The sequence below is a fragment of the Lepus europaeus genome, chromosome X, assembly GCF_033115175.1.
Source record: "Lepus europaeus isolate LE1 chromosome X, mLepTim1.pri, whole genome shotgun sequence".
Lineage (NCBI taxonomy): Eukaryota > Metazoa > Chordata > Mammalia > Lagomorpha > Leporidae > Lepus > Lepus europaeus.
In genome coordinates, this window is record NC_084850.1 from 133,125,050 (window position 1) to 133,137,333 (window position 12,284).

Consider the following 12,284-nt stretch of genomic DNA (forward strand, 5'->3'; position numbering starts at 1 on the left):
TCAACATCTTGCTAATGCACACCCTAAGAGGCAGCAGATGATGATTCAGGTCATCATCCTGGATCTCTGCCACCCATGTGGGAGACGTGAATGGAGTTCCTGGCTCCTGGCTGTTGTGTGCATTTGGGGAGAGAACCAGCAGATGGAAGATCTCTCTCTCTGCCTTTCAAATAAAAGCAAAAATAAATAAAACTTATTTTTAAAAAAAGAAAAAAATCCATCTTTCCTATGTAACAACAAACCCACCTAATCTAATTTTTCCATTCACGATTTTTGAGGAACTGCATGGGACATGGGGCCTGAATTCAGAAAAAGGCAGCATGCAAGAGAGGGAAACCCTGGCACTGAGCCTTTGAGGGCTACTGTTGGCATCTTTGGAATGCCCACCAGGGGAAAAAATTCTTTCACATTCGTCATCTTACTCCTTGCAGTATCTCTGAGATTTTGTCTCCATTTTAGTTTGACCTAGGACAGGCAGAGACACAGGATTCTTCAGTGTGGTAAAGAGAGGGCTCAAGTGCAAGACAGCCCAGCTGGGAGCATGACACCCATGCCACTCATCCTGTTTCTGCCAATGATTTCAACATTGGATTCCCAGTTCCCTGTGTATCAGATGATCACAGCAACAACTGTGAGGTGTTGTTTTGAGGATTAGGGAAATCATTCCATGAACCAAGCTAATGGTAGCTCTTAATTACTGTTGTATAGCTGCACTTAGCAATGTTGCCATCAGCTGCTTGTAGCTACTTATACTAAATTTACGTTGAAGTCAGTCAGTTTCCCAGCCACTCTAGCTTCACTCTGAGGGCTCAGGGCTGCCATACTGGATAGCACAGGGAGGTGCAGAGCACGCATCATCACAGAATGTTCCTCTGGGCAGCACTGCTCGGTATCATTAACTTTGATTTTACACAACTGCCAGACCATGGGGCTGAACAAAACCACTTCCTTTGTTTGAAGTGGGAGCTCTGCTCGGATGTTTACCTGCGAGGTGAGAGTCAGGTGAGGCCATTCTCAGAAGGGCATCCTTTGTTCACCAGGGACATAAAGGAGTACTGTTTGTTTCTCAAATTAAGATAGACTGTCTTTGAACCAGATATTTTAGCCCCGAAAAGGTAGAAAGTTTATGCCAAGGAAACCTCCAGAAAGGACACAGTTCTTTACACCAGACAAGCACAGAAGGGGTGGGGGAGGACTTGCCTTTGTCAACAGAGGAAACATTCTTGTGCGGTAGAGTTTGGGGAAAACAACCAATCTGTTTTCCAAACAGATTTTTGTAAATAACTGACAGGAGATGGTCTGCTTCTATGGAAGTATTAACCCAAGTGATGGATGTTAATCATTAAACCTTTTAGATGGTGGCTCACTTGTTTCTGTGATATTCTAATCCGGGTCACAGAATGGCTAAGGCAGCTTTAAGTGGAGGGTGGATTTTTTTTTCTCAGTTTGCCTTGTGTTTTCCACTCTGAAAGAATGTTGTGGCTGCTCTTTTTCCTGGTGACTGCTATTCATGCTGAGCTCTGTCAACCAGGTATGTAGCCTTGAAACTCAAAAATACATTAACAGTTTTCTAAATAATTGACAAGATATGGCTGAAAGAACTCTTTATTTTTCTAAATCTGCAGGCATGTTGTGGCTTGAAAGAGAGCCTATAACTGTTTTATGAGTTTGAAAGGAAAATCTGAACCATCTAAGATGATTTGGGTCAAATTTTACAGCGGTACTTGAGACAGTTTTAATTGTAGTTCTGTGTTTTGTTGGTTTGAGCTGCAATAAATATTGAGGTTTACCAGACTCTGTTTTGGCAGATTTTATCATTGTCTACTGCACTTTTTTTTTGTCTGGCAGATGCAGAAAATGCTTTCAAAGTGAGACTTAGTATCAGAACAGCTCTGGGAGACAAAGCAGTAAGTAGAGAGCCTGAGTATTCATTTTAAATTTGTTTGCTAATGACATTTTTCTTTCTCTAATAATAGTCCTATCTTCATAGTTATCTTAATCTAGAAACGTTATTTCTAAAAACCTCAAATCTGATCTCCTCTTGAAGTACAGATCATAGTAAAATAGAAATTGCTAATGAAATGGTTTTACCTAAAGTATTTAATCTGTAAGTGTATGCTAGAAAATATGTGAAATTTCACATTACACAAAACAATTTAGAAAACTTGAATTTCTCTACCCAACATGGAGGAGCAAAGGGGCCTGAATCAGGCACTGTGGTCTCAGTTGGGTTTGCCCCTTCACTGTTGTGGCTGTTTGAATTTGGTTTACTTACATAAATTCCTTCCCCAAAATCTCCAATTGTAATGTGAAGTTTCTGTAATTCTTCTCAATACTCAAAGTAACAACATGAAAAATGTGCTTATGTAATAGAAGTAAAAAAAATACTCATAGAACTCATGTGGATATGGAACAGTGAAGACTGTTGAGTTGATAAGGCAGTTCTATCTAATTTTCATTTCCGTTTTCCTTCATGGTCTGCAGAATTTTCCCCATAAGGACTCCCCAGGATAGAAACCAAGAAAGAGTGCTAAAGAAACTTTGTAGTAGGCCATTCGACCAGTATATTATGTTATTATTTACTCAATAAGTGAATATTATTGTAACAGCCAGAATTTATTAAGAGCTGAGTTTACTTTCTAGCTGGGACCCTTCTAAACACTTATTTGTATTAATTCATTAGCCCTTACAAAGACCTTTGAGGAAAGTAGAGCAGGTATTCCCTTTCTTGTTGCATGATGAGAAAACTGAACTGCAAAGGCATGAAGTGACCCATTCAAGGTCTCAAGCCAGCAAGTGACAGAGATAAGATTTGAATCTAGGCAGTCTGACTGAAGAATTCACTCTGTCTACCAGTGTGTGGGGTTACTTAATGACAGTAGGCTAGGAGATGGCATTGTTGCATAGCAGGTAAAGCCGCCACTTGCAACGCCAGCAGATTTGAGTCCCAGCTGCTCCACTTCTGATCCAGCTCCCCATTAATGTGCCTGGGAAACCAGCAGAAGATGGCCGAAGTCCTTGGGCCCCTCTACCCATGTGGGAGACCTGAAAGAAGCTCCTGGCTCCTGGTTTCAGTCTGGCCCATCGCTGGCTGTTGGGGCCATTTGAAGAGTGAACCAGCGGATAGAAGATCTCTCTCTTTCTCTCTCTCTCTCTGTAAACTCTGACTTTCAAGTAATTAAATAAATCTCTTTTTTTAAAAAAAAATGACAATAGGCTTGTTCCTGCTCTCAGGAGCTTACAGTAGTGCAAGAATTGGTCATGCATGAAATATTCAGTAAACCAAATGTAAGTGTACAGAATTGTCAAGTTTTACTGGAAGGAGAAATACATGAGGGCTTTGGCCTTGGTCAGGGCCTCAATACCTTCTCTGAGGCCTTCTCAGGCACTTCTCTGAGGTCTGAAGCCTGAGCAAAAGAAGGAAATACAGAGAATAGAGCAGTGCAAAGCTCATCATGGGAAGGACTTTGGTGAGAATGAAGGCTAGAATGAAGGCTGAGGTATCTAGAAGTGGGGCAGTGAGGAGAATGGAATGTGATAAGCTTAGAAAGGCAGGGCCAGACCACGGAATATGTGGGCTGTATCAAGGAGTTTTATTTCAAGACTAAGGGAGTATTCAAGAGTGTCCAGTGCTGTTGAGAGATACACAATATAGACTGAAAAATGTGCACTGCTTTAAGCAATGTGGAAGCCAATGTTGTCTTTAGAGAGCTGTTTTGTGGAGTGTAGAATTGGAGGGCAGATAATGAGGGGAATGAGAAATAAATGGGTGGTGAACACATGGAAACAGAAGTATGGACAACTCTTTTGGAAATTTTGTCCGTGAAGGACAGGAGACAGCAGTAGGTTAATGCAAGGAAAGTTGAGTAAAGTGATTTATTTTTGCTGTTTGTTTTAATGGGAAAGATTTGAGCATGGCTGAAAGTCAATACACAGAGTTTGGTCAGAGTTGATCACATAGCAGAGAGGGGGAAACTGATATTTAGATCCTGAGAAGAGCAGAGGGCAAGGGCAGGTGTTTCTAACTGAGGTGGAAAGAATAGTCACTGATAGGAGGCAAATAGCACATCTGGCACTTGAGGGAGCAGGTGCACAGGCTGTACGTGGAGGAAGTTTTGTATCTTGGTGTCGGAAGGATGGAAGAGTTTAAATTGATGCCTTGAGATGTGTTGGTCCTGTTGTGATCTACATAGCTTGGGCCTTTGCTCTGATGCAAACTGGACACCTACTAGGTCAAGGTCTTGACTGAAAAAACTAACCTATAATCTATTTATTTTATTGATTTGAAATGCAGAGATAGAGAAGGGGATTAAGAGAGAGAGCTCTGATCCTCTGGTTCACACCTCAGATACCTGCAGCACTTGGGGTTGGGCCAAAGATGAGATCTAGGAAGTTAGTCTGGGTCTCCCACCATGGGTGGTAGGAACCCAAGCACCTCAGCCATTATCTGCTGCCTCCCAATTACATATTAGCAGGAAGCTGCAATCAGGAGTGGAGGCCAGACTTGAACCCAGGCACTCCTGTGCCGATCACCCACCCCTCAAGCTCTTGTTTTTAAGGGAAACTGTTGAAAGAACTGATGATCAGGTTAAATTATCCCCAAGATCTGAAAAACAACTTCAATTCATGTTCCAGGGAGAGTTGGCTGGAATCTTCATTTTCATTTGCTGCTCAGATGATCATTCTCACCTGCATTTAAGCAGGTTCACTCCCTATCTCTGCATCCGATAACAAGCCTCTCCTGTATGAATAGTGTTTGTGTGCTATTTGTAACCACACTAGCTTCTTACTCTTATTTCTTAGATTGAACTAGAGCTACTCTTGTTCCGTGTAAAACAACTTTCCAGACAAATGCATTGTTGGAAACAAGGACCTATGCCATGAACCAGTTCATTATTTTTAAACTTTCATAGTATGTATACATAAAATGTAGTAAAAAGTTTACTTTAAAAGGTTGAAGGAACACTTCAAATATTATTTAAACTTGACATTAAAATGCAATATTCAACACGTGTGAGAAAAAAAGAGATTGGATTTTTCTTAATTCTCTTCTTAATGGTAATGTCTTATTATAGTTATGTAGGGAAGGACTGAAAAGAAGAAAGAGTGAAATAGAAGCAATTGAAGGAAGTTAAGCAATGTTATGAAGGTATTTAGGAAAAAGGAAGAAGTGCAGTCATAAACCTTCTTATCCAGAGAATGTAACTGAGTGGTACGTTGTTGCTTAGGAATCTATCTTTACTTACCATCCTGCCCCCAACCCCTCAACTAGAAGAGGAGAAAGGCAATAATTGAAATATGTCTCCCTATCCCAGATTGAAAACCAAATCCTGACAGTGTCTGGGTCATAGGCCAACTCTTACTCTACCCAGTTCTGGCCCTCCCCTCAGTTTTTACTCTTTTATCCATGCCTGTTTCTGCTTTCCTTGCACCAGCTTCCTTGGTGGTCCTTAAACACACCAGTCTCTTTGTGCCTCAGGATCTTACATTTGCTGCAAGAAGAGATAGAATGAGTCACATATATTTACCAGGGCTTCTGTATCAAAGTGCATCAGAGCAGGTGGCTTAAACAACAGAAATTTATTTTCTCTCCGTTCTCCAGGCTAGAAGTCCAAGATCATGCTGTCTGTAGGGTTGGTTCCTTCTGAGGGCTATGAGGGAATGATCTGCTCCAGGCCTCTTCCCTTGGCTTGGAGCTGTTTATCTTTTCCCTGTGGCTTTACAATGTCTTTCCTCTGTGCTTGTGTCCAAATTGTCTATACTTTTTAAAAAATCATTTATTTGTTTTATTTATATGAAAAGGAGAGAGAGACAGAGACAGAAAGAGGGAGAGAGACATACGCACACAGAGAGATAGAGAGTTAGAAAAACATCTTTTATCTGTGAGTTGATTTCCCAAATGCCTGGGATAGTTGGGGCTGGGTCATGCTGAAACCAAGAGCCAGGAATTCAATCCAGGCCTCCAATGTGGGTAGCAAGGACCCCAGTACTAGAGCAGTTACCTGCTGCCTCCCAGGCTACACGTTAGTAGGAAGCCAGAATTGAAAGCAGAACTTGGAAGCAAACCCAGACAGTCCATTATGGGATAAAGGCATCCCAAGTATTGTCTTTTTTTATGATTTATTATTTATTTGTTTATTTGAAAGACAGAGTTACAGAGAGGCAGAGGCAGAGAGAGAGAGAGAGAGGTCTTGCATCTGCTGGTTCACTCCCCAGATGGCAGCAACAACTGAATCTGGGCAGATTCGAAGGCAGGAGCCAGGAGCTTCTTTCAGGTCTCCCATGTGGTTGCAGGGGCCCAAGCACATGGGCCATCCTCCACTGCTTTCCCAGGCCATAAGTAGGGAGCTGGATTGAAAGAGGAGCAGCCAGAACATGAACCGGCGCCCATATGGGATGTCAGCACTGCAAGCAGAGGCTTTACCCTCTGTGCCACAGCACTGGCTTCTCAAGTGGGATCTTAACCACTGCACTAAATGCCTGCTCCTAAATTCTCTCTTCTTTTGAGGCTACAAGTCATATTGGATTAAGGCCCACCTAGACAATTCATTTTAATTTAATCATTTCTGTGAAGGCACTGTCTCCATGTGTGGTTACATCCTGCAGTATTTGGGATTAGTAATTCCACATTTTTTTTTTTTTTTTTTGCAGAGGTAGAGGGATAGGGCACAGTTTTGCTCAAAATACATGCCTTTTTACTCAGGTTTCCAGCTAAGAAAACAAAAACTGTAGTCATGTTAATAAAGGAAAGGAAACTGGGCAGGAAAGTCAGTTTATGGAGGACAAGAGAAAAGGAGGAAGAGATTTATAGTCCCTTCCTAGAATTTAGGTTCTAAGGAAGATAGTGCAACAGGGAACATATCACATGTGGAATTATAGAATGTAGTTACAGAATGTCCCTATCCTGAACATTATGGGGATGTGCTTTATCATGATCTCCAGTTTTTAGTGTATGACAAAGATGAGAGGGAGCACAAGAGAGCGAGAGTGCGTGTAAGTGCCGCTCAATGGACCACATTTTACCCCTGCCTCTACATTTTCCGTTTTTCTTTTCTTTCAGTATGCTTGGGATACAAATGAAGAATATCTCTTCCGAGCAATGGTGGCTTTCTCCATGAGAAAAGTTCCTAACAGAGAAACAACAGAGTAAGCAAACAGATATGTTAACTGATTATTTGCACTATTATTTGAAACCATATACTATTTCAAATCACAATCTTGAAAAACCTTGACCTAATTTTTTGAAGGAACTCATATTACAAAAATTATTTATTTATTTGAAAGAGAGAGAGAGAGAGAATATCAATCCATCCCATCCCAAAATGGCCTCAATGGCTGATGTTGGCTGGGCCCAAAGTCAGAACCAGATTGGAATCCAGATCATCCTCCTATGTGGCAGGAACTCAATTACCTGAACCATCACCACTTCCTCCCACAGTCCTCATTAGCAGGAAGCTGGAGTCAGAAGCTGGAGCCAGGAATTGAGCCCAGGCACTCCAATGTGGTATGTGTACATTTTAACTGCTAGGCTGAACATCCTCTCTGGAACCCATATTTTAATTGAAGTGTTTAAAGAACTTTTGTTATTTTGCTCAGCTTACAGTTTATATCATGTTCTGACACAACTCTTTGTTCAATAGGCAATATGGAGATAAATATCCCCCCAAATTGCCATTATATGTCTTGAGCTTTCTATATTTCTATTGAGTGTGTATAATTTTTCTTGCAAACAGATACTAGCAAACTCTCATTTTTGAGAGTAACCTATATATGTATTGGTTTTTCTCACTTGTGATATCTGTCACAGCACCTTCTTTATTTTATTAGAAGTGCTTAGTATAACAATAATTTTGCCCTCTTTTTTTCTATTCTTCTGGAGCAATCTTGAGAGGTGCAATGATTTATCTTATTGGTGATCTGGAAGGAAAACCAGGGCCTGGATTCCTTCTTCATGCGGAGGGCAGTGAGCTTGCCCCTGACACCAGTCATTGTGCTGTGCTACTTCTTAGTTAAGTACAGAACCTGTCCCACATGGGCCAGCACACACCCTAAGGTTGAGCTTGCTTTTCACTGCTGAGGAGTGTTGAGATCAAGAGGTGCCATATCATCCGTGAGGTTTAACTCTCTTGCATATTACTGCAGTATGTATGATATCTACCTCAGTTCAGCTCTATTTGAGACATTGTGGTTGAATTTATTTCATTTCAGGATTTTTTAAAATTAAGAAGAAACTTTGCCTACTGATTGAAATGGTATTCTCCAAGTTGGCCTTTTATTTGGGCCTGGTGGAGAGGATTACTATTTATTGGTCTCCCTCAATCATATAGTATTTGATATTGAATGTATAGGATGTGCATATAAAGAATAAAAAAAAGAGTGGAGTTTGAGGAAGAAAATAAGCACATGTTATATGTATTTATCTGTATACCCATATTTATTTTAGAATATCCATATGATTCAAAAATTAAAAGGAGGCATAAAACAAAACACAATTTTGCTCTAAGTAAATGCCACTCTAGTTTTTATAGATTTTTATTAAATTTTTTTCCTTATTTATGCAAGAGAGAGAGATCCCACTGTTTATTAACTCCCCAAATGCCCTCAGCTCTGGGACAGGGCCAGGCTGAAGTCGAACCAGAAACTCAATCAGGTCTCCCATGTAAGAGGCTGAATTTGATTACTTGAGCCATCACAGGTGCTTGCCAGGATTTGCATTGGTAGAAAGCTGAAGTGAGGAGTCAGAGCTGAACATGGAACTCAGGTACTGCAATGTAGGATACAGGCTTCTTAACCGCTGGACTAAAGGGCCACCCCTAAACTTAGAAAACCACATTTATTTTATGCCATTAGATTGCAGAACTGTATAGTTCTTTTCATAGCTATTTGTAATTTTTCAGTTCAAATACAGTTATCCCATTACAAAAAATGAAAAGGAATTTTAAAAAGGAAAAAAAAATGCTGATTATCTCACAACAGTCTTTTGGTATTTTCTTCTAGCCCTTCTTGTAAGCAGGTTGTAAACATTGCTGTGTTCATGCCGGCGCTGCAGCTCACTAGGGTAATCCTCCGCCTTGCGGCGCCGGCACACCGGGTTCTAGTCCCGGTCGGGGCACCGATCCTGTCCCTGTTGCCCCTCTTCCAGGCCAGCTCTCTGCTGTGGCCAGGGAGTGCAGTGGAGGATGGCCCAAGTCCTTGGGCCCTGCACCCCATGGGAGACCAGGAGAAGCACCTGGCTCCTGCCATCGGATCAGCGCGGTGCGCCGGCCGCAGCGCGCTACCGCGGCGGCCATTGGAGAGTGAACCAACGGCAAAAGGAAGACCTTTCTCTCTGTCTCTCTCTCACTGTCCACTCTGCCTGTCAAAAAAAAAACAAACAAAAAAAAAATTGCTGTGTTCATAGCACTACTACTTCTTCAGTGTGCCTAGTACATGACTATATTAAATCATGTTTCCATTCTTAGAATTAATTTAAATATGTTACATTTCAGATTAATTTTGAAAAAGTCATCTTTGAGGATGCTTTCCTTCAGAACCTGAGGCACTGTAGGAGTCTATGTGTATCTGATTTAATCTATTTGAAAAGTTTTTTAAATGCAATTGAGCACACAGGATATATAGACGCTTTTCTTATCAGTGCCAGTTGTAAAAACCAAAAAGTGTGAAAATAAACCAGGAGTCAGAGGAAGATTTTCTGTAATGAGTGAAGCAGTTTGAATCATGACAGTTCTGTTGTCAGGGGCATGAATGCTGAGGAGGATGTGTTTAAGAGGCTACTCAGGCGCTGGACTGGATTCCACATGCGCTGCCATGAAGAAGGCTTTGTGCCTGCATAAGCAGGGTTCTTCTATGGGAAAAGGCCCACGCGATGCAAGATGGAACTGAAAAGAGCTTTGTGGAGAGGCTGCCTCTCTGGGGTGTGATGGATGAATGGAAAACAGCAGGAGTTGGGGAATGGGCCAAATTTTAAATCATCTGACTGTTAGGGGTCTTCTGGTGAAATGTGGGGAGAGTGGATTCTTGAGTATGGCAAACATCCTTTTCTAGGATGTCTTCAGGGATCCCAGTCTTGGACATTGTTTACTTGTCCCCCACCCCCACCTCTGCCATTGTTTATCCACAAATAGTGCAGAAGAATTTGAAGATAACAGGAAGCACAAAGATTGAAACAAATCTATGAATTTAAAAATATTCAAGCAATGCACAGAATGACGCACATCTCATTTTCATCCCTTTTACCCAGTCTTGACTACAATATGGTCTGTATCAATTAGTTACCACCAATGGCAGCTGTTCCCACCTGGAGATGCCTCTTCATATTGGGAAGCCTACTATTAGCATCTGTTTGCAGAAGAACCTTGATTGGCTATGGGGAGAAGACATGACTTCTAAGACAGGTCCTAGCTGCAACTACACAAGTCTTGTTGGAGGGCTGACCTGGTCTAGGCACCGCCAGCCCAGGCAGACAGCAGAAGAGAAAACAGGCATCCCTAAGAGAGACACAGATTGGAAGGGGGTGGCCTGCAGAGCCAGCAGTGGCATTTCCACCCCATTCCTGGTAGGACAGGAATAGGAATGGGTTCCTGTACATGGAGCCCAGGGCACCAGTCGGGGTGTTGATGTTCCGATTAGCTGGTGCCCACGCCACACTGTTGACTGTGTTTTCCATGATCCCCTTGCCATTTCCCGCCAGCCTCAAGTCAGGCAGAGAAGCGCTCCTGCAGGGTGCAGCCATCTACAGGAGGGGAGACCCCCGCCCTGTTATTCCTGGCTGGATGCTCCCAGCTTGCAGACCTTGTCAGGACTCTCTGAAGTCACCACAGGAGCAGCGGCAGCTGAGGTTCTGGGTGCTGGTGTCCTCAGTCACGTGTGCCCACCTCTGAGCTGGAGAAGCCTGAACAAGGCTGGTGGCTTGAGCCACCTGTGCGCTGGGCAAGGAAGGCAGCTTTCTGAGTAGCAGGCAGAGGCCACAGAAGAGAGGCTGCTGGGCCCAGAACCAAGTGCAGGGAGAGACAAGGTGGCAGAGCCAGCAGGAGGTACCCGCTGGCGGCAGGGCTGCATCAGGCATGCAGGAGCTCAGCCAGTGCACGTCACCCATGTCGGGGGTGGGGGAGATGCAGGGCAGAGGTCCCCAGGGGGGACCCCCAGAACACTCTGGATGGAGAGCACGTGGACACCTGCCACGACAAAAAGCTGGGCCTTGTCTTATCTCTCTGACCCCTGGCTCCCTTTCTTATTCCTGGGTGAGTAAGGAGGAGGCATGGAGGAGATGGAGCGGGCAGGAAAGGACCCTGCCCCTCCGAACTGCTGCAAGGGGAGCGGCTGCATGGCAGAGGCAGGGGGCAGCTCCCATCACGTTGGTAGGCACATGTGGGAGCTGGCAGGGACAGGAAAGCCAGGCTGCCTGTTCCAGTTGCTGTTGGGTGGGGTGGGGGGAGCGGGGAGAAAGAGCTGAAAGTGCTCTAAGGCCAGGGGCCAAGAAACCTCAGCGTTTTCTTTGGTTGTGGCATGGGAGGCCAGCCTTAAGTCATGCATATCGAAAGTGTGCTCTGTGCCAGGCACTGAGATTGACATAATAGGTTAAACCAGATGCTGCTCCAGACCGACACCAGAAACATGGCCTCAGTAGACATTATGGGAAGATGGATTAAATGTGACAGCAAGAAGATGCTCTTTCAACAAGTCATTATTTTCTAAGGTTGATATCATGTATTTTCCTTGCTATTGGATTTTCTTGAAGCAGAATGGAAGATGGACAGAAAAAGGAAGCTGAGAGGTCTTTGGTTCCAATAAATCAGGTTTCTTAAGTTTCTCTTAGGACTTGGATTGATGTTGGCAACCTGATGTTTTCAACTATTTACAAGAAGATTTAGAACAAGTTTACTGAAGCAGTTTCACAATAATTAGAAAATGTTGAAAGCAATTTCTAAGGAAAATCTATTAGCTAAGGTCCAAGTTTAGTCTATTTTCCAGGTAAACTGGGATATTTATCTGCCTAGTTTACTCAAATATTGATTTTAGGTAATTTCTTATTTTTATCCAGAGAAGTAGAAGTAGAAACCTAACTCAATCTTGGATTTCTTCCTCTGTTATTCAAGGATAAGTCTTGTGATCTAAAAAGGAACAACATGCTGTTGTATCCATGGTAAGGTAAGGGGATTAACAGTCTTGTGCTTGCGAAACAGCAGCCCAGCTATTATTTAGTCTTTCTGATTTCCAGAAACAAGAGCCTGATTCTTACCACCCCTTGAATACAGTTGGCCCTGTCTGGCTCCGTTGATGAAAAG

The 12,284-nt window shown here is 42.9% G+C and overlaps 1 protein-coding gene across 1 annotated transcript in view; it reads left to right on the forward strand.

Annotated features, from left to right (window-relative positions):
• Positions 1-12,284, forward strand: part of CLTRN (collectrin, amino acid transport regulator) — a 58,958-nt gene that overhangs the window by 18,394 nt on the left and 28,280 nt on the right. Inside the window, exons 3-4 of the mRNA XM_062183156.1 lie at positions 1,849-1,907; positions 7,061-7,146. Of these exons, the coding sequence (XP_062039140.1) occupies positions 1,849-1,907; positions 7,061-7,146 (145 nt within the window). The remainder of the gene's footprint in view (positions 1-1,848; positions 1,908-7,060; positions 7,147-12,284) is intronic.